Genomic DNA, 22,802 nt, shown 5'->3' with positions numbered 1-22,802 from the left:
ATATCAAATTACAAAAAAAATTTTAAAAAAAATCAGAACCTTGATCAGTAAAGTTTCCTTAAATAACTTATTTATCTCAAAGCCTATTGATTGTCATTTATTTGTTCCCTACATATGCCAACAGTAGTTCATTTGAAGTTCACATCAACTACTAACAGGATGTGTGGTGATGATTTATTGAAGAAATCAAACGAGCATCTTTAGCTTTAAAAGAAAATCATATCCTCTGAAGTCTAATAATAGTTAAATAAGAATTAAGGTAGTCATTTATTGCAAATATTGAAGTGTTTTCACCTGTCCAATTAAGTAATATACTACAAGTTCAACTAATAAACCACCAACCTACTTATGCTTGGATCAAATAGTTATACAACACCTAGGGGGTAAAAATATGATAAAAGAACAAAACTAGCTACCATCATATTTTTAAGATATGTTAAGATTATATGATTAATCAGCGTAAACTATCGTGCTGCAAAACCTCACTAACATACAACTTCTTTGAGAACAAATTATTCACATCAACAGCAATTTTTTTCCTTGTAACTTTCTACTTGCGAAGTAGAAGAGAAATTCATTTTAAGTTTTTGTTTAATAATTTGGATTATGAATGGAAGTCAGGCTTCAAGCAGTTCAACCTGTGTATAAAGACACACACATTCACTGATAGCTTTTGAGTTGAATATTATAAAATTAAAGAATCACAGAAAGACAGAAACCTAGATATAAAAATATAAGCAGCACAAAAAGAAGTGATTTTTCACAGGAACTTTTTTGTTTGATTTTTTATATGTACTATCCACTTACATCATCAGGTATGGATTAACAAAACCTAATACGCGGAATACTTACAAAGCCCCTGCGGTTGCTGGAGCAATAGCTTTGGAAAGAGACAATGCAGTGACAGAAACACCATTTGCAGCACCTCTTTGATGTTGAGACTGTCATATGCGAATATTAAGAATTTGCAGTTGAAGTAAGCTAAGGTTTGTAAAAAGAGTAGAGGATCACCACAGCATTATTCTGCAGGATGTTGAACCCAGTGGTGATAGTTACCTGATTCAAATTTGGTTAGCTTGCATTAGAACAATCTCTGGAAAAGGATGATTGGAAAATAGTGTTTCTTAATGGAAGTCCTCAAGTTTAAATTTCTATGATACATTTTTTAGTTTCATGATGCTCTTGTGGTAACGTACTGCTGGAAGGAAGGATTAGAATAATGACCTAGATTAGTTATATCAACATGTATTTACCAGTCCAACTCCATACCATTATGCAGTAAACCGATCACACCAAAATGCCAAGAAAAAGGTCATCCAGTTCACAAGTCACTCACCAATATTGTGTCTATTTTTCCAGTGTTGTGGTAATGTCATGCCAGTGCAACAGTATGTTGATATTTTTTTTATATACTGGAATTTAAATCATTGGTAGGAGTTTCTTTGGTTCAGAAGTCCAAGATCACATATAACTAAATAATACTTAAATAATCAAAGATATTCACAAAAGAAAATGAAATCTAAATGACCGACTGTCGTATCAAATTCTAATTACAGAAATGTTGGTGTTATTTTATGGTTGTGATGGTGTTCTCATTCAAGTATGATCATTCAGCATCAAAGTACTTTCATGCAGGATAGAAACTATAGATTCAGATGGAAAGCCACCTATAAATAGATAAGATCAACCTCCTATTTTACAAGAAACCAACATTAAGCATGAAATTTCCATAAACCTGATAAATCTCTATTTAGTTGTTGGAGATTTGGCCTAGATTCTGGATGGATCCTGGTTACATAACCAGCATGAGTATATTAAGTTGCTTTGGTAAAAATTATCTACATCCACTATAATGGTAAACTACGTTGGATGTGTATTTGAAATCATGTTAGCATAAAAATATTGTTACACCTACTTTACTGACAAAATTATAATCCCTCCATTTAGTGTTATGAGGCAAGAGAATACTCACGGAAATAGCACTCTTCAGGAGTGATGCACAGTTCACAACAAAGAAAAGTTTTAATCCAGAAAGCTTAGACATAAATGGGTAACTGGTGAGCAATGGTATAGAAAAAATCTGCACATAGAACATGACTGTCATTGATAAATACCAAAATCTCATGATAAGAAATGACCACAAATGGATGTCATTGTTGCATACCGCTGCAGCACGCAATGAACTGATGGGTCCTAGATACTTCTCAAAGCATGGATAAAGAAATAGTTGATAAACTAGGAGACTCAAACCTGGTAATGAACAAGCAGCTTCATATTTAGCAAATACTAATTCTAACGACTATCAGCAAATATATTAGCATGTATTATTGAGTACATGAATATACATATAAGAAAATCTAATAGACTTATGATTCTCAAAGCCTCTTCTTTTTCATATATATTCCAAAAAAAGTTTGAAGGTTTTTAATATACACCCATCAACAGTCTAAAAATCAAAGTTGCATGCATCACTTCCTTCTGCGCTGCATCAAAAAGCGTCATCCTCCCTTGGCCAGCTGATTAAATATAAATGCAATTTGATCATCGACATATATATTTTTCCATCTTTCCATATAACTTGTGCCATGAGACAAAGATGCACTTTGCAGTTTTCCAAAACAAAGAAATTAAGCAACTTCCTAATAAACTAGATGTGGTTTACATTGGTGTAAAAATGGGAAATTGATATATAATGTTCAAAAGATTTCTTCTAAATGGTGGGGCAAGTGTTAAAATGTATTGAGCAAAAAAAAAGTAGTACCCCTCTCGATGACTCCAACAGATGCCCCATTGTTCAAGTGAAAATAGGGCTGGCTATTCAAGATTTTTAAGAACAAAATATGCAAGTTTGTTTCAGAGAATTCAAACTAAGCAGATAAATGTATTTTTAAGTTGTAGATAAAAAGACATATGCAATTAACTCAGTTCATTATGCAATCTGAATAGTTTTCTTTTTTCAGCAATCTTACTAGTTAATTGCAGACACATATACTACCAATTTAATACTGACTGTCACATGTCACTACTCCTAGGATCTTTCATTACCAATTTACCTGAGATTGCAAGTACTTCACCAACTTCCTGAGATGAAAAGCTCAATCCACCATATGTTTTGTTGCTCACAGCCCACAAGGAGAATATCTGAAACATTGTAAGATGTTAACTTCTCGCCGGGATATGCAGATAAGAAGGAAAGAAAGAAGGAGAACAAATTTCTAAGTGGCACTTAGAAAAGATGGCCAATGCCTCATGCACTCAAATCAGATGTATGTCAAATCAGATGCTTCCCAGATTCACATTGGTTACTTGAGGATAATCAGTGAATGCTTCTGAGGAAAATTTTGTCATTCTTGAGTGTTGATATTTTCATGATGTGTAAGATGTATAAATGATTAGATACTTGATATTATTTATATTGGAAACATGTAGTCTATGATGAAACAAAATATTTGATTTCATCTTACTTCTTTCCTTATACATTCTTGTTACATACTATACAATTTGGCTTTGTCATTAATGAAATTTTTTTCATTGAATAATAGGTAAGTCATGTGCATTAATTACTCTTTTATAAATGATAAAAATTTGCTATTACATCTCATCACTTATGATGACATATTGTAATACTCAATGTAAATATCAAAGTATGCACCATATCACAGTGCCATGCATCATAGAAATTTAATCATATTTTTAGAAATTATACTGAAGAACATGTATTCACAAAAAGGCATGCTACCTCAGCATATGCTGTGTCTTGAAGGGCAAAAGCACAATAGACAATGATTGCTGACATTAAAGGCCGATTCTTTATCAAGCTTTGCTTAGATGCCAACATTGTTCCTTCAATTTCATCATTATATTTTTTTGTTTCACATCTTATTAGTGAATCCTCCAGATCTTCAATTTCCCACTTATCGTGCATGTGCAAAGTCTCCTACAGAAGAATACAACACAAATCATAAAGTCATAAGTGGACCAACTTCATCATGTATGTCATGAATGTAACTTGTTACAGTATGAGCTAATAAAAAATGAATGTCGGGATGGAGATATTATGATGAATATCATGAAATGAATCCACTTTTATTGGAACATACAGAGATGGAAGCTTAATACTCCTAAATGTGTGAATGATCAAGAAAATGAAAAATACTGACGGGATGAAAATTCGATATCAGTTTTGACTTTTGGTGATTTCAATGCAATAATCTCTTAAAAATGGAATATCAGGAATAATTATCCTTCATTTTAATCTTAGGTTATCTAGAACATTGAATCATGTTTCACAATTTATATCATAAACAAATCAATTGAAAACATAATGATTGCATGTTGTTTTTGCTAAGAAGTGCAAATAATCTAGGAAAAGTCTGGAAATTTCCAATGACTGTAAAATCAGGGAATCATTAATGCTTTAAAAGCAACTCATGCTTATAGATATGATGGAGGTATAGCTTATGAGAATTAAAAGGTATAGCTGTAGTTTAGATTGCTCGTAAGATTGTTGCCAAGTCCAAACACCATCCTGCTTTTCAAAAGAACTAAATTTCAAAAGAACTAAACTAAGAGGCACGAAGTAGTGTAACTTACAGGAAGCCAGAAACAGGCAACCAATGCCCCAGTTGCTATGAGAGAGATGCAAAAGCAAGGTAAAAAGTAAGGAAACCTGCAGTTGATTGCTGAATTTATCATTAGAGTGAGAAAGTATAGAAGTCTAATTTATTGCTATATTTCTAGTTTTACCTGCCAAACAATGACTTTATGGAGAAGATATTTGGATATTTCTTTGCAGGCTGATGTAGTATGCACCCATAGAAATTTGTAAATTAGTGAAGATCATGCAATATATGGAAGAGAAACAGAGCATGCAGAAACTATAACATAAGCAATTGCAAGAAATAGCAGGCAAAAAGTGTGATCATAAGCATATCCTAATCACAGAAACCCATCTGCAATTTCTTTTACTGTATTCTTCGATTTGCAAAATGCTATATTCCCACGTTAATGAAACTCGAAATGAGGTAACTTTGTAATAATCTAAATGAAAATTTGAAAGTACTAAAACAAAAGCATCAAAAATTTGAAGCAAACATATAGCAATATGAGATTTGCTGACTTCAATATGCAGAAAGCCTATGCATACATCAAAAATGAGTAAAAGCTCAACTACTCAGGAAACTACTATCTCCTGACCTTATGAAATATATTGCTTAGCTGTCAAAGATAATCTGTTACTATAGCCTTTTCCCTGGAATGGGTGTTTGTGTTGTGAACTATTATTGAATTTTCTTTGGTAAAAGTGTAAAACTACTTTATTTCTATAGTTATGGGAGAAATGACAATTGATTTACCATATACAAATTCAAATTATTATAAAATCTTGTTAGATTAAATTACAATTGATTGCTCAAAGGTAACGAGTACTGCAAAATTTCTTTAAAATTGTTCCCTAAGAAGAAGTACTAATACGAGCGAACTGAATTTTAATTTAATCATCAAAAATAAATTTGATGTATCTAACAGTGTATTTCTGACCGTCTCTCATCTAGCTTTTTGATGGATCAGACTAACAATCAGTACCTGAGCAAAGAAACCTCCAATAGCTGGACCAACAATTAAACCTATACCTCGTGTTGAACTAACCTGGAAGTATTTAATTCGACATTAAAACAGGAAAATGACCAATAAATCATAGTACATGGAAAGATAGTTAAGAAAGGGTATATCAGAAGGTTCTTACAAGAGATAATCCTAGAGCTTGATATTCTTTTCGGCAAACTTCTGAAGCATAAGCCTGTATTGAATTCCACATCAAGCTTCCAATTAGAAAGTATGGCATCAATGAATCATAAGCTATTTGAATTTTGAACACCAATTGAGCAGATACCCTTATTGTACCAAGCAAACCATTAAAACATCCAAGAAGTAATCTTGAAACAAGTGCCATCCAGTAACTTGTGCTAAGCCCAAACATAGTGTTAAATAATATTCTGCAAAGACTAAGTCAAGATCAGGACAATGGGGAAAGTAACATACCAATCATAGAACCAACCAAACTTCTCCAAGATTAAAGCAATTTTCAGTTATGAATAAGGCATTGAATAATTCTTACACGGAAATAATACTAATGACTATAACTGGTTTCCTTCCATATCGATCTGCCACAATTCCCCAGAATACTGAAGTCAGAACTCTTCCAATCATAAATGCAGATCCTTCAAGAGGAACAAAAAAATAAAAACAAAAGTCTCCACTCTCTACAAATATTCAATTCAACCATTATACTTTAAGGAAAAATAACCTTTAAGGAAAGATAATTTGTTGTATCACTTTGAGAAGTGAAGAGTGCCAAAGAGAGAAAGAGAGTAATTGCAATGTGTTTTCTCCATATATATAAAAAAAGAAAAGAATACAGCAAGTGCTCACCTACAAAACCAGCATAAAATCCAATATCTTCTTCTCTTTTGGCAACATGTAAGTCTTGTGTCTGCAAAAGAAAACAAGGAAGAAGGTAAATGAAATAGTTTTCATGACAATTTGTCAAATATCTAGAGATAATAAATAATGATAGAAAATTTTTGGTGGCCATCTCTTTTGAAAGTCTAATGTCTTCAAAATTAGGGCATAACACAACTATAAGAAGCCATTCCTCAATTCAAAAGAATTAGTAAAACATTCAGAACTAATCAGTCTACATGGAATGTAAAACAGCACACCAGCATTAGCACATATAATGCTAATGTGTCATTTCATTTATCCAAATAGTATTATTCTTTGAATAGGAATTGAGTCAATGTACATATATGTATATATACATATATGTATATATATACATTTATACATATATGTATATATATATATATGTGTGTGTGTGTGTGTGTGTGTGTGTATACTTTTCTAACATTGTCATTAAATCAAAATAAACCTTATGGTTCACCAAACAACTTCAATATATATGTGCACCCATGATACCTTGAAGACCACAACAATATAATGTTAATAATGATGATAACATTCTGATATTTTTAATGTTGATGACCACAAAATTAAAATGCTTCAGTGATAGCAAAAGAATAATACGATGAATTTAACATTTGTTCCAAAAGCAGATTCCACTGGATTAACAAAAATTGAGCATATTTCTACAAAATTGAATCAGAATAGATCACGCAAGTAAAGCAGAACTGACATTCCATGAGACACAAGATCATGGTTATTTGAACAAAAAATTTAGTACCAAGTTTTGTTGCACATACCATGAAGTATAAGAAAGGAAATAATGATGCTACTGGTAAGGCTGAAAAAAGCAATTACGAGTTAGACATGGTGACACAAAACAAAAAATAATTCAGTATGAAAGAATCGACCAATAACAAGTAAATATAATCAAACAAGCAGCTCGTTGAATCAACAATCGAAATTGTTGGAGATTCTTGACTTACCGGAGCACAGCGTGACGATCCATATGTAGAAGAATTCCCTGTAAGGAACTCCTCGGCGGACCTCGTTCTTCCGGTCCTGCTTGCATCCGGGGCAGTTCTCATAGTACACCTTCAACAGAGGCCCGGTGCTCGCCTCCATGACCACGACCACTCCAAACGACGAAGCCTTATCTGTCGCTGGACATCGATCTGGCACGTAAATGGTCGTGATTCCTTCAAGCTCGGGATTGCAATCACAAAAGCAGAAGGAAGACACTATGTCCCTTTCTTGAGCCGTCTAAAGCCACTACTGCGTACTAGGTAATCCTCCCCCCCTTCATTCCAATCCCAATACCTCACTGCATGCGTCATCGGGGATGCTAACGAATCTGCGAATCGCACGATACCATGCGAAGTTTTAAGCATCAGAAACACGAGTCGACCGAGAGGGGTACTATGTGAATTTTTCGACCTGAGAAACGAGCGTCGACCGAAAGGGGTTCGTCATGTTGCCACTGACTCCCGCTTCGATCTATTTGTCGCCTGTGATGATGACAAAGAGGCCTCCCAATTAGACCAAGCGAAAGATCGAGATTAGGTTTCTCACCTCATCGCTCACTCGGCCTCTGAAGCTGGAAGGATCGAGAAAGAGAAAGATGATATGGGTTGTGATTCTTCTTTAAAGCTGAACGGAAGTCAACAAGTAGCAACCAGCTTCAATTACCAGTACTGGCGTTCAAATTGCTTCATAAGATCACCTGCATGCTAACACAATAATAAGAATAATGCACCTGCATATAACATTGCAATTGCAAACATATCAAGGCGAAGTCATATATTTAGAGAGCCACAACCATAACCCAGCAGTTGCAATTGCAAACATATCAAGGCGAAGTCATATTTAGAGAGCCACAACCATAACCCAGCAGAAGTCGCTTGCATTGGCACAATCCAACATTTATTGAGAACAAGCAATCATCCTTGATATACTTATCTACATAAGCATACAGTAACAGTTCTGGTTTGAGGTACCCTTACAAACAAGATAAATTCCATCTTCACCTACAATTACTAGTTCAACATATGTGACAAACTATTATCGAACATATTTGTGCCAACCAGGTTGTGAAATGGTGTCGTGACTTGCGTCATCTCAAGCCCTTTCAGCAGTTTGTGTCATACAATGCAAGACCCTGCAACTCTGGACCTTCTAAACGTGGATTGTTCTCAAAGCTGCACACAAACAAGGGAAATTTAAACAGCTAGAAGAGAATAAAACCTATTACAAGACAATCTACAACTCTACACATGAACTGTATGTTTTATTCTCGTTAGTAATGCCAGTTCTGCATGACTACCATTAACCATTTAACAAAAGTGGCAGACACTTACACAACTCTACTAACCGAAAAGGAAGCACCAGATGAATAGGCAGTTGTTGAACAATGCTTGGTATGTAACAACCAATATGCACTTAATAGATAGTTAGAGATAAAGGAAAAGCAAATTAAATCTGGCACAAATAGAAGAAAAAAAAAGAGGAAAAGAATTACTTGTTTAAGGGGATGTGTTCAAATGGTCCAGTGGTGGGAATTGTTCCACAGAGATCGTTGTTTGATATATCACTGGAAACGGCCGAATCAAAGATTATCATTAGCTAACATAAATGGACCATCCTAAAAATGTGATGAATTCAGAACCAAACTAAAAGCACTTACACAACTTTGAGGCTAGAAATTTTAACAAGTTCCCTTGGGATTTGACCAGTCAAACGATTATCATTGAGCCGTCTGGAAAAGCAAGCAGATACAGATTAGTTTTGCTACATAGTTTGAATCAATAAGATGGGAACATCTTCAAAGTTAAATCAGAATATATACATATGTATAGTTCTACTGTATGTACTTAGATATATATAGATATATATATATATATATATATATATATATATATATATATATTATTCCTGCCTTGATTTGTCAAAACTTTGACAATTCTAGTATTATATAAGCAGCATAAACTTAATTCACAGATATAAAACTAAATATGAGTTTTGAAAACCTCACTATTAATAGAATGCCAGAAACAATACCAAAAAACAGATTTAATAAAATGGCTTACCAATGTTTGTACAATTTAAATGAAGACTGAAACTTTTTCACAACTTACAAGAATACTAGAGACTTAAGCTTCCCTAGTGTTGGAGGGATAACCCCTGAGATGTTGTTATTATACAAGTCCAGGCTAATGAGACTCTTCAGATTACCAAACTCTGATGGTATTGTCCCTTGGATATTGTTTTTGTAGAGTTCCCTGTATGAGCAACAAAAGAAAATTATTTAACCTTTGGTTGACATTGAGAAGTATCATTTTGTTTAATACTAAAGAACCATAATAAGAAATCCAGAAAGTTCAGCAAATATCATAAGAACATCACTGAAATTTCATGACAATAAGGCTACAATGAACAAATTCATCTTCACGAGACCAGTGGAAACAACTAACAACAGATAATGATTTCCCCAACAGCTAAAATACAGATCAATAGGAGATCTTTATAGAATGCTGATCAACAATCGGCAGATGTTAAACAACATACTTCTCTTAAGGTATGGCCATAATGTCGTTAAAAAGATGAATCCTTGATTGTTAAAGGAGTAGCTTCTTGTAACATTTCAGAGTTAAAGTAGGCCAGAATCAATTTGGACTAGTCAAAGTAGGCCTGAACAGAGCTGGACCATTCAAAGAAAAATGATCTTGGATTAAATTCTTACTCCACAAAGAGTTTTATGCAACTGGTGGATACTCAAATTTGTCAAGATCAGCCAAGAAGGCCAATTGTTTACCCAATAAGTCCAACTTATTTTGCAGTAATTTTAAGATCCTATCCAGTCAATCCCCATCCATATTAGAAGCCAATTCTGAAACAAGATTATCAAGTAAAGCTTCCCATGATCAAGTTCTGCACCATTTTATTACTTGGGTACTTTTCTAGTCAAAGCAACATACCATGATCAAGTTTTGCACCATTTTATTAGTTTGCCAATGAGGCAGAACCAAATATCAAAAAGCAAACATGGAAGTATATGGATAGCACACTAAAGCCCCCCTGGCACCGGCATGGTATGTTCTACAAATCCTTGTTCAACGCGCAATTACAATCATCAAAATAAAAGGGGAGCCAAAGACCGTTGAGTAAAGCTTACCATCCATAATCTGCCTAGGTATTTCATCTCTATCAATTACTACTTGTTAACTGTGCTTTGATCTTCTTAATATCACACAATTGGTGAACGGGATCTTAGGTCTTGAAAATTAAAATGGTTATTGATCAGAAGAAGCATTCCTTAAGCAATGTCCAAAATGTCAATTGACCCAAACAGAAGGCAGTTTTGAGAATTGCCAAAGGATCTAAGAATTTATCTTTGGCTTCTAAATTAGATTTCCTGCACAATGGAATATGAAAAACATTCTTTGGTAGTGGATCTAACATACCACAGGCAAGTATCAGCATGTTATTCCATGGTCAAAATATTGAAGTTGAACTTCTAATCTGCAGAGCTACACTCATGGATCTTCCATGTTTTATACTTCCTTCACTCTGAATTGGGAGATAAGGTTGCAAGGCCAAAAGAAGAAATTTGGCATTCATAATAATAAAAAGCAAAAACATTTGATTAGCATTCTAGTTTAGACTTAAACTCCTCAAAGAAGAACTGCTTTTAGATCTTAGATCAAGTGAAAAACAATATAAAAACAAAGGAAGAGGAAGAGAAAATGCAAAGAGGGGTCTTGTAACTGGACATGCACAAGTATCTTATTATTAGACCCTTTATAGTAAACAGAACATATATAAGCAATGCATATATGCAATTAACAAAATAATGCCAAGAGTGCCTAAGTGATATGAAAACCTAGCTTATATTTATTAGCTATTTCTCCACTGAATTTTCCATTGCCCGATTTTATGATGATTTGAAATGTTTAGGGCTTGAAACAATCCTCGGGTATTAGAAAATAATGCATCTTTGGTAAAAAGAAAATGACAAAACTATGCATCATAACAATCATTACCTCAACATCAGTTTTTTACAGCAAGAAAGCAGAGTAGACAAACACAGGAAAAAAGACAGACACATGATCTAAAATAATTAAAGAAAAAGGTGAGAGACTATTACAGATATTGCAAATGTTCAAGGCATCCAAGTTCAGGTACAAGATGGCCAGATAAATTTGAATTGCCCAGGTCCCTGTAGAAAGCAACATCACATGTCATACAACAAATAGAAGGATGACTCATAAGCAAATAAGGTGGATAGAAGAAATAAATAAATAACATGCATGACACAATGAGGAAGACCAACCAAAGTTTAAAAGTTCTTGATGTGATAATTCATCAAAGACTCAAAGTCTCCCATTGAGCAAATCAAGGTTCGCCGTACCGTACCGTATCGGCGTTTCGACCCGAGCTCGGTACAGTACGGTACCGGTGTACTAGGCAATACATCAGGGCGTACCGAGCGGTACACCCTGGTATACCGAACAATTTTATATTTTTTCACTATAGCACTGTAGCGGTAACTTGTCGAAGCGGTAATTCTGTGTACCGAACTATGCCCGCGTACCGGTAACCTATCGAACCAATACATACCGCCCGATACGGGCGGTACGCTTCGGTATGACAGACCTTGGAGCAAATAGTTACCACTGATTTGTGAATTAAATAAAGGAGATTCTATAACCCTAAAACTCAATCATGTTTTTAAAAGTAGAGAAAGACACAACAGGACATAGTCCTTAATTCCTTATAACAATTTGAAAAAAATAACTTATTCTCAATCCCAACAGGGAGTGCTGGCGTATGAACTATTCTCAAATATTAATTTAGTTTCCTAAACAAAATCTTTGACAATTCTATCTAAGGATATGCTAAAATAATTCAATTCTATTTACAGCTTCAACTTCAATGCTAATTGCTACAGTCCTTTACAACAATAATACAAATTTATACAAAGAAAGAATGAGCACAAGTTAACCTTCTGCTGCCGTACAATTGTGGTATAGTACAGGATATAAGAGTACCAAGGAAAAACTCAACAGTTCAGAATCTTGCTTAATAAACTACTGAATATGTAAAAGATAGGCATAACAAGGAATTATTTTGACAAACTTATCAGTATTCTAAGTTTTCTTCATTAGATATACATTTCTGTTCCTTTACTCTATCATAATAGTATAGGTATTTACATTAGAATTACTATAGATCCTCCGCAGCATGTCTGCTATATTTTTTTCGATCCTATCAGAACCATTCCTAAACATCTAAATGAATCATGAAGGCATATAAAATGCTATTCAATTCAAATGTGTTTTCGATAACTCCGCTGAAGCCAGAATCTCGATGATCCACACAAGGAATGCTGATCTACATGTCTGAGTACATAAAAATATTTTCCTTCTGAATTATAAAGCTCAAAAATAAAATTATTTTATGTCCCCACTACATTTAGAAACTGAAAGGGAATAAAAGAAGAAGCTCAAAGAAAACAACATGTCATTGTATCCGGCCCCCATTTCTCTTTTTCCCATTGATTGCTTGAATTTTTCACATCAGGAAATTTTCCGTAACATGTCCTAACATTGTCCCTTTTCTACCAAATTTTTAGATATATTAGTAAAAGTATGCAATTCATTCACCTAGCAATGCTAGTTGGAGAACACATTCCTGGGGGTGTTTGTTGTCAAACATTCCACCGCATGATCCCAATCAGTGAAAAAGGTTTTCCACTAAGGGCCTTGGCCACTAGTGTGCCGATCATACCATCATCAAAAAACACTGTGAATCTGTGTCTGACTGAGCGGACCAACTCAGCACTTAAGTTATTACAGAAAATATCCCAAGTATAGCTCGCCGATAGAGTTTAATTCTTCCTCTTAAAGAAAGAGAACTCATTCACGGACTGTCAATGTAAGATTTTTTCCCTCTTTTCAAGATTCATGTTACCACAGATTTCATAAATTGGTATGATAACTATGTACATATGATAGACAAGAGGAAAAAAACACCAGTATTTTACCAAATATTTCTATCGAACGCACTCTTAACTATATAAATTCACCAACCACGTCAAACTTCTATGTTTACCAAATTCGGAAACTTGCTCAACTATTAGCGACCATAAAGAAGCATGTATAATCACTTCTTCCAAAAGATTTCTCGACATACATTTTCTTAGAACTTATCACATCACTAAAATTTTCACCAAATCTGCATCCTAACAATTAATAACACAACACTGGTCAATCATCAGGTCAACGAAAAATGCAATCCTGTCAGCAAAATTGCAGATATATAAATTCCGTCAAATCAAGAAAGGTAGGAAAAACAAGATATCAGAAAGAAAACTTAGAGGGGAGGAAGGGAAACGGAGGCGCCACGGAACCTACACGCGAGTGACGCGATTGTCCTGGTTACAGGTAATATGGAACCAAGTGCAAGGGTTCACGAGAGTCGGATCCCAGCTCTGCAGCACGTCGTCCGGGTCCGAGAGGCTCTTCCGCAGCGCGTAGAGCGCGTCCCCCTCGGAGTTGGACGAGACCAACGTCGCCAACAGCAAAGCCATTGCCAGAACAACCACCAGAGTTCCCGCTGCAACGTCAGCGACGACGGCCATGGCTCCTCCCCACCGAAGGCTCTCACTCGCAAGATCTATGGGTAGGGTTTCGGCGCTCCTTCGCGGTGGGTTTCGGTGGGAGTGCGACGGCGTTTGGGGAGATGAAAAAGCCGAGTAAAGAGAAGCCGGTGATTAAGTTGTACGCTAGCAGTCGTTTAGGTTAAATGGTTACTTAGCAGTGAGACGAAAAAGGCAGTAATTTAAGGATCAAACGAGCCGAATGTTGTTGTACTAATCGAGGTGGGCTTCGGATAACGGCCGTCTTTAGTAGTCTTTGATGGTTCGATTGCCACTCCTACGGTAAACTAGTTCTTAAAATTTCCTGCACAGGTATAGCTGTCGAGTTTTCAGTGGCATTTTAAGTTTTAAGATGCTTGCATTCTTGGATGAGATGTAGAGAGAGCAGATAAGTTGTCTTAATTTAGCTTTACCAACTCCCACCTATCATCATTAAATGACTTCTTTGCTCATATTATTTATATTTTATCGAGTAAAATTGAACATATATATATATAAAAGTTTATTTGTATTTATCCTTGTAAAAATAATTTTTAGCATATATATATACTTGAAAAATCTAAGAATTTTGTATATGTCATTACAATAATTTTCAATGATTAAGTGTTATTCAACTATTGATTTGAAACTCTAAATAATATTATTTTTAAAAATATGAATTATAAAAATACTCAAGGCTTTAGCTATCAAGTTTACTATTTAGAGGTTTATTTTTTACGATTGATAATATATGTTTACTATTCATAATCTCTAAAAAGATTAATAAATATTATTTTACGATTTATAATTTTTCTAATTTTATTTTTTTTCTTTCCCCCACATCCCTTGTGATCATCATTATGCATGCAATCGCAATTGATGTTTCATAATATTCTTTATCATTGATCGTCACTTTCTAACCCACACTCCCTATTGCTAATTATCACCCACCCTTGACATCATCCTTCGAGGAGGAGGAAGAAGAGAAGGACGACAAAGTGAACGCCCATTGCATCACCTTCCTTCTTTAGTAAGGAAGGACATGGCGCGGTTTGCACCATTGCATTCTCAAGATGGCATGGAACCAGTGAACTCTTCTCCTTGAAGCTCCTCTTTTGATTCCCTTATCGTCTTCTCTTTGTTTCTTCCACCGGTTCCTCTCCTAACGACAAGGAGACATCTTAGCTTGTTTTGCTCATGTTCCATCCATCCTTCCAGGAAGCAGTCTTTCCACTAATGATAACTACTGCAAGAGAAGAGCGAGACATGACCACCTCCACTGTAGAGTGGAACTCTTTTCTTGGTAGCTTGACATGCTTTGGAATCTATTCTTTGCATCACTAGCAATGTTGTCCCCGTAAACAAAGAGCAAGACAAAGAGTGGTTGTCACATCGTGGATTTTTTTTTTTTTCCACACAGCCAAATAGATGAACATCACTTTATTCATCATTCATAAACATTTATTACAATTCATTTATTACAATCCATTTATTCATCTAATCATAAATAAAAAAATAAACATAGTGATGTTAACTTCAAGAATCATCCAAGTGGCTCTACCTAGCGGTAGAGGAATGTCCGCTCTCCACTAGAATCCGATTTAGTACTAGGGGGAGGCTGCTCTGAAAATCAAAAACAAAGAAAATTCAGCAACGCTGAGTAGGAACCCCAAAAGTCAACTCAAAATGTATATATGATCAAAATTCAATCAATCATCCCATTGACGTATATCAAGTACCCGAAGGAGCACTCCCCCAAAAGTGGATGGAGAGGCTTTATCCTACGGGATGAGTTTGTGTTCTCCCAACAGCGGATGGAGGCAAACTCATATCACACTCCTAACAGCAGATGGAGTGGTGTCCCACACCGGCCAAAGTGGGGACACGTTCCTCCCAACAGCGGATGGAGGAATCGTCCAACCGCCACGTCTGACGGCCCGCTAATCCCCGAAGGGAATCGCCCTACCTGCTCTCGGCAGGAATATAATCTCACACTGGTCATATCCATTTCGGGATGAAATAACATATTTAAAACATCTCTTTCAAAAATCATCAATATCAAATAATATAAATTAACCCTCAATTGACTTGAACTCTAGTTTAATCAATTCAATTGAACTCGATTTACTAGAGCCTAACTGAACTGATCTCTAATCCTTATTTAACTGGTCTGGAACCACCCTAAACTAGTATAATTTAGACTAGATTAAGTTCAATTTAGGTTAAACTAACTTGAATAAGTCAATCAATTCGGAATCACCCTGAATTTATCTAGACTAATCAAGTCTAATTTAATTCAATCAATATTTGGGCTCAAGTTCAACAATAATATTGGGCTAGATTGAGCCAGTCCATCTACTGGTCATGTGCATTATACATGATTGAGCATGCATTACATAAAACTGGCCCAGCTTTGGCCCATAGACTAGTCATAGCATATACCCATTAACAACATAAATGAAAACATAATAATGCATTAAAAGATAGATGAGGAGAAATGCTTTAATACAAAGAAATAACATTCTTTGACTAGAAATCATAAGACATTAAAAAGGGACTAGGAGATAAGTTTTAACACAATGAAATAGCTTTCTAAATTCAAATAAAAATCATGTTTTCAACACATAAAATTTCAACATATTCTAGTCATATTTTAAATCATTCAGAATAATATATTTTAAATTTCAAATCAAAGAATATCAAAAAAAAGGATTTTAGATAACATATTCTAGTCTAACAAGATTTTAATCCAAATAAGATTGAAAATAAACTGTAATACATAAAATATATCATATAAAACATATATTTTTTTAACATATTTAATTCTACAATAAAAACCTTAATCATGGGTCAAAGAATATTATGAAAACTTTAATTGATTATTTTAATATAAAAAAATTTGACATTTAAAGAATTGATAAATATTTTTTCAAACTATAAAACTTTCAACATTTAAAGAATCAAAATAAAAGCTAAAACTTTTAAGAAAGGTAGGGAAACCTACCGTTCCTCCCGCTGCGAGGCTCGACTAGATGAGGAACGAAGGAGAGAGATCCCTCCCCCTTAAATAGGAGGAGGTGAGCCTCTATTAAGGGAAATAAATTTTAATTTTTATATTTATTTAATATAAATTATTTCCATTTAATATACTAACAAATATGATATCATCATATTTGGAATACTTAATAGTTACTTCCTTAATTCATATCAACAAACAAGGAAGTAGATTAAGATTTCCTAAATTATGATGGCAAGTAAGGAAAACAAAATTTAAATCTCAATCTCAAATATTTGATTTGATTACATTTCTCCCCTCCTATAGGAAATTTGGTCCCTAAATTTAGCTTACCTTAATAGAATAGATGAGGATACTGCTCTCGCATATCTTCTTCTCTTTCCCACGTTGCCTCTCGGTCTGAATGGTGTTGCCAACAAATCTTTACCAAAGGTATAATTTTGTTCCTTAGAACATGTTCTTTCCTTTCCAAGATCTGGGTTGGTTGTTCTCCAAAAGTAGCATCATCCCTTAGCTGTAGAGGTTGGTAAGATATGACATGTGTTGGATCCCTGATATATCTTCGAAGCATAGACACATGAAATACATCATGGATACTAGCCAAAGCCGGGGGCAATGCTAATCTGTATGCTACAGGCCCAACCTTTTGTAAGATCTCAAATGGGCCAATAAATCTTAGGGCTAACTTTTCCCTTTGACCAAACCTCATAACTCCCTTGGTTGGCGATACCTTTAAGAAGATGTGCTCACCAACTTTGAACTCTAGATCTCTTCGTCTTTGATCTGCATAACTTTTCTGACGACTTTGAGCTGTTAATAATCTTTGGCGTATAATTCGAATATTATCAGCATCTTTTTGAATTAACTGAGGCCCCAAAAGCTTCCGTTCTCCCACCTCATCCCAATATACAGGTGATCTGCACTTTCTTCCATAAAGAGCTTCAAATGGAGCCATCTGTATGCTAGAGTGGTAACTATTATTATAAGAAAACTCAATTAAATGTAAGTGCATATCCCAACTCCCACCAAAGTCCAAAGTACATGCTCTTAAGAGATCTTCAAGAGTTTGTATTGTCCTTTCAGATTGACCATCAGTTTGGGGGTGAAAGGCTGTACTAAACTTTAACTACGTGCCCAAAGATTTTTGTAGACTTCCCCAAAATTTGGAGGTGAATCTTGGATCTCTATCTGAGATAATACTAACTGCCACCCCATGATATCGAATGATTTCCTTAATATATAAGCTTGCTAGTTTATCCAATGAATACTTCTTGTTAATAGGAAGGAAGTGAGCAGATTTAGTAAGTCTGTCTACTATTACCCAAATTCCATCATATCCTTTCACAGTCTTGGGTAATCCTGTCACAAAATCCATAGTGACTTGCTCCCACTTCCATTCAGGAATCGAAATCCTTTGCAACTTTCCCGCAGGTACTCGATGTTCTATCTTCACCTGTTGACATATCAGACATTTAGAAACAAACTCTGCTATATCTCTCTTCATACCACGCCATCAATAGTTTTGGCGTAAATCTCGATACATCTTAGTAGTCCCGGGATGGATATTAAATTTTGATCTATGTGCCTCCTCTAATAATTGCATCTTTACTGGATGGCTTTCGGGAACACAAAGTCGATTGTGGAATGTAATAAAACCATCTTCGGCTTGGAGAAATTCAGGTCTAGATCCTTGAGCTATTTCCTTAACTATCATTTGAAGATATGTATCTTCCTTTTGACATTCTTTAATCTTTTCCACCAAAAATGATTCTGCCATCAAACACACAAGAAAACCTTTATTTGTCTCCGATAAAAGTTTAAGTTTTAAGTCTGCTAACTCCGTTATCATAGAATTCCTTTGAATATTCATATAGGCTATAAGACTGTAGGTATTTCTGCTTAAGGCATCAGCAACTACATTAGCTTTCCCAGGATGGTAGTTGATATTAAAATCATAATCCTTTAGAAAGTCCAACCACCTTCTTTGTATCATATTTAAATCTTTCTGTGTGAAAATATATTTGAGACTCTTATGATCTGTGAAGATTTCGAAAGTCTGTCCATATAGATAATGCCTCCAAATTTTCAGTGCAAAAATGATAGCTGCTAGCTCTAAGTCATGAGTAGGATAGTTCTTTTCATGAGGCTTTAATTGCCTCGATGCATAAGCAACTACCCTCTCGTTTTGCATTAGAACGCAACCAAGCCCTTGTAGTGAGGCATCACTATACACTACAAAACCTTCTCCCCCTGAAGGAATCACCAAGATAGGAGCACTGGTTAATTTCTTCTTCAATTCTTGAAACTTTGTTGACATTTATCATCCCACATGAATTTTATGTTCTTTTGTGTCAACTTGGTCAATGGTGCTGTTATTTTTGAAAAGCCTTCTACGAATCTTCTATAGTATCCAGCCAAACCCAAGAAGCTTCTAATCTCTGAAACATTAGAAGGCTGCTTCCATTTTATCACAGCTTCAATCTTGTGAGGGTCAACAGATATACCAGCGCTCGAAATTACATGACCGAGAAACATAATTTCATTGAGCCAAAAGTTACACTTACTTAACTTGGCATATAGTTTCTCTCGCCTTAGGATTTCCAGAACTGTCTTAAGATGGTGTTCATGCTCTGCTATGCTTTTGGAGTAGATCAAGATATCATCAATAAACACAATTACAAATTTATCGAGATAAGGGTGGAATACTCTATTCATGAGATCCATGAAGGCAGCTGGTGCATTTGTGAGTCCAAAAGGCATTACTAAGAATTCATAATGACCATATCTTGTTCTAAAGACAGTTTTCTATATGTCTCCTTCTCTTATCTTTAGTTGATGATACCCAGATCTCAAATCAATCTTTGAATATACCTGAGTACCTTGAAGTTGATCAAACAGGTCATCTATTCGAGGAAGAGGATATTTATTCTTTATGGTCACTTGGTTGAGTTGCCTATAATCGATGCATAGTCGCATAGATCCATCTTTCTTCTTCACAAATAGGACAGGGGCACCCCAAGGTGATACACTAGGTCGAATAAAACCCTTGTCCAAAAGCTCTTGGATCTGTTTAACTCCTCCAACTCAATTGGTGCCATTCTATATGGAGGTTTAGAAATAGGTGCAGTACCAGGTAGAAGATCAATTGTAAATTCAATCTGTCTATTGCTAGTCATAAGTGTCCAGCAAGCCAATCACGTGAGTGATGGCACGTGTGACTTGATACAGAATCTTTTTGCTTATTATATTTTGGCGTATATCACTTTATAACTATTGCATAAATGCATATATATTGTGATGTCCTTGGATTTGTGCAATAGGAATCGGATCGTGATGAGATCACGATAATGAGATCGATTCACCTTTAAACACATATCCTAAATAATCCCGATCATAGGTTACTCGAGAGGGACATCGTGATAACCGGATAGACTGGTGTGCTGTATACCCGTCCATATGATGGATGCAGCTGGTCTCATAGCTGCTCGTGTAGGGACACTAGGGATACAGTACAGGTGCTCATTGGAGAATGAGTTCACTGATTGATCCGCTTACGGAATGCTGGATGGTTGATGATGCCTTATTGTCAGACAACGATTCCGTAGTCCTAGTGGTGTATCTGGTTCTTAGACTTGAGACACCAAGGATGTCCTGTATGAGTGCTCCACTCTTTGATACCAGACTTATAGGTTTGGCTGTTCCCAGATCTAGTACAGCTGGTCATTGGGAGTGGTAGTCGACCTTACGAGGGCTATTGAGTGTCGATAGAGGATCATCCACTCTCGGTATCATGAGAGGAATATCCCATGTGTTCTTGCTCAGACAAATCCCTGGCCAAGGTCATTCGGGTTGAGAGAGAAAGAGTTCTCCGGGAGAATCCGATTAGAGCGAGACTCGAGTAGAAACCGTATGGGTCTGACAGCACCATGCTCGATATACGGTCTCTGGGATATTAGATGGATGAGGGACTATAGGTACATGGTAACTGAGGACAGACAGGTCCAATGGATTGGATTCCCCTGTATCGTCTGGGGACTACGGCGTAGTGGCCTAGTACTTCCGTAGTCGATGAGTCGAGTGAATTATTACAGAGATAATAATTCACTGAGTTAGAAGGAGTTCTGACAGGTATGACTCACGGCCAGCTCGATATTGGGCCTAGAGGGTCACACACATATGGTAGGCATTGCGATGAGTAGAGGTTCGGATATGAGATATCCGACGAAGCCCTTGTCTTATTGGATGCAGATCCAATACCCACTAGGGAAAGGACCCATTAGGGTTTTGACACGGGATCTCTATAAATAGGAGGGATTCACAGCCTCATAGGCTAGAGTCTTTGCTTGCCCTTCCTATTCTCCTCTCCCTCTCCACCTCAGAGTAGGCCTGGAGTTTTGAGGAGCGTCGTCGCAACCCTGCTGTGTGGATCACCGCTAGAGAGGAGGACGCTTGACCTCCTTCACCCTCTCCTAAGGATCTGCAAGGAAACAGGGATATACGATCTCCCTAGGTAACACAATCTCTATACGCAGTTTTGTGTTTTTGCGGATTTTGCGCACCAATCTTCGCACGACGATGAACATCCTTTTGGGAATCGGGGATTTTTGTTTTCTTGTTCTTCCGCTGCGCATATGATGTCGCCCCCCCTATGATTTCCCAACATCTATTTGGTGGCAGTGCAAGTAGATCTTCAGGAAAAACATCTAGAAAATCCCGTACAATGGGGATGTCCTTTAATACTGGCTTCTTAGATTCTTCTCCGGAAATAAAGGCCAAGTATCCTTGACATCCCTTCAGTAATAGTTGGATAGCACTCAAGGCTGAAATAATAGAAGGGAACTTTTCTTGAATCCCAATGAACTTGAAAGGTGGTTGATCTAAAGGTGAGAAAGTAATAGTCTTCCGAAAACAATCGATACTTGCATGATATGCGGAAAGCCAGTCCATACCCAAGATAGCGTCGAAGTCTTGAAATTCTAGTAGAATAAGATCTACTAGCAAATCGTGACTTTCAATAGTAATAACACAATTTCTATATATCTGATCAACTATCAAAGAGTTTCCAACCGGTGTTACTACTATTAATGCATTATTCATTGTCTCACGATTCTTATGTAATTTCATAGCAAAATAGGGTGATATAAAAGAATGCGTAGAACCAGAATCAATAAGCACAGATGCTGGCATACCACAGAGTGTGATGATACCTTTAATAATAGATCTCGAGGCTTCAGCATCTTGGTGAGTCAGTGCGTAGACTCTTGCATGTCCTTCCTCTCTCGGTCGTAGCTGTTATTGTCCAGTTGTTTGGGGTGGAGCTCGGCGTTGATGTTGCTTCCGTGGGCAATCCTTCGACATGTGCCCAGGTTGTTGACAATAAAAACATACGCGTTGTCCCGTGGGGCATGAGGTGGAAACATGATCTGTCTTCCCACAGAAATAACATCTTATAACAACTTGATTGCTAGGAGCTCCTGCTTGTTGATGCCCGAACTGTTTGCCTTTTCCTTTCTTTGAGGGTCCAGAATGTGATCCCCCATACATAAATGGTATAGCATTAAAAGGTCGCTTTCGATCCTTTGCTTGTTGTAATTCATTATCCAATTTCTCTACCACCAAAGCTCGATTTAACACTTCAGCATATGTTGGTAAAATCAGTACTACAACAGACTTTCTAATTGATGATCGAAG

General features: G+C 36.0%; 2 protein-coding genes across 7 annotated transcripts; both read right to left on the bottom strand.

Moving 5' to 3' along the window:
- Window positions 1-113: 113 nt before the first annotated feature.
- LOC103995377 (probable peptide/nitrate transporter At3g43790) lies at window positions 114-8,258 on the bottom strand. Of its 6 annotated transcripts, none has more exons than XM_065176423.1 (16): window positions 7,897-8,256; window positions 7,446-7,813; window positions 7,260-7,300; window positions 6,430-6,490; window positions 6,116-6,161; window positions 5,891-5,993; window positions 5,744-5,797; window positions 5,584-5,646; window positions 4,747-4,796; window positions 4,594-4,669; window positions 3,740-3,937; window positions 3,054-3,141; window positions 2,165-2,250; window positions 1,973-2,080; window positions 1,012-1,056; window positions 117-941 (listed from the first exon to the last, which is right to left on the bottom strand). In XM_065176423.1, exons 2-16 carry the CDS (start codon window positions 7,582-7,584, stop codon window positions 849-851), a joined length of 1,251 nt encoding a protein of 416 aa, XP_065032495.1. In that variant the 5' UTR covers window positions 7,585-7,813; window positions 7,897-8,256; the 3' UTR covers window positions 117-848. The 6 variants fall into 6 exon arrangements, with proteins under 6 accessions (XP_065032498.1, XP_065032495.1, XP_065032493.1 ...); XM_065176422.1 differs by having other exon boundaries at window positions 121-941; window positions 6,116-6,218; window positions 7,897-8,251; XM_065176426.1 differs by lacking the exon at window positions 7,260-7,300 and having other exon boundaries at window positions 114-941; window positions 7,897-8,258.
- Window positions 8,259-8,365: 107 nt separating this feature from the next.
- LOC135660701 (leucine-rich repeat protein 1-like) lies at window positions 8,366-14,202 on the bottom strand. The gene is made up of 6 exons (XM_065176428.1): window positions 13,872-14,202; window positions 11,603-11,674; window positions 9,594-9,737; window positions 9,143-9,214; window positions 8,978-9,049; window positions 8,366-8,657 (listed from the first exon to the last, which is right to left on the bottom strand). Exons 1-6 carry the CDS (start codon window positions 14,096-14,098, stop codon window positions 8,588-8,590), a joined length of 657 nt encoding a protein of 218 aa, XP_065032500.1. The 5' UTR covers window positions 14,099-14,202; the 3' UTR covers window positions 8,366-8,587.
- Window positions 14,203-22,802: the final 8,600 nt, after the last annotated feature.

This window comes from Musa acuminata, unplaced genomic scaffold, assembly GCF_036884655.1.
Source record: "Musa acuminata AAA Group cultivar baxijiao unplaced genomic scaffold, Cavendish_Baxijiao_AAA HiC_scaffold_503, whole genome shotgun sequence".
Taxonomy (NCBI): domain Eukaryota; kingdom Viridiplantae; phylum Streptophyta; class Magnoliopsida; order Zingiberales; family Musaceae; genus Musa; species Musa acuminata.
Note: the sequence above shows the minus strand (reverse complement) of the source record. Positions and strands in the feature narration are given on the sequence as shown.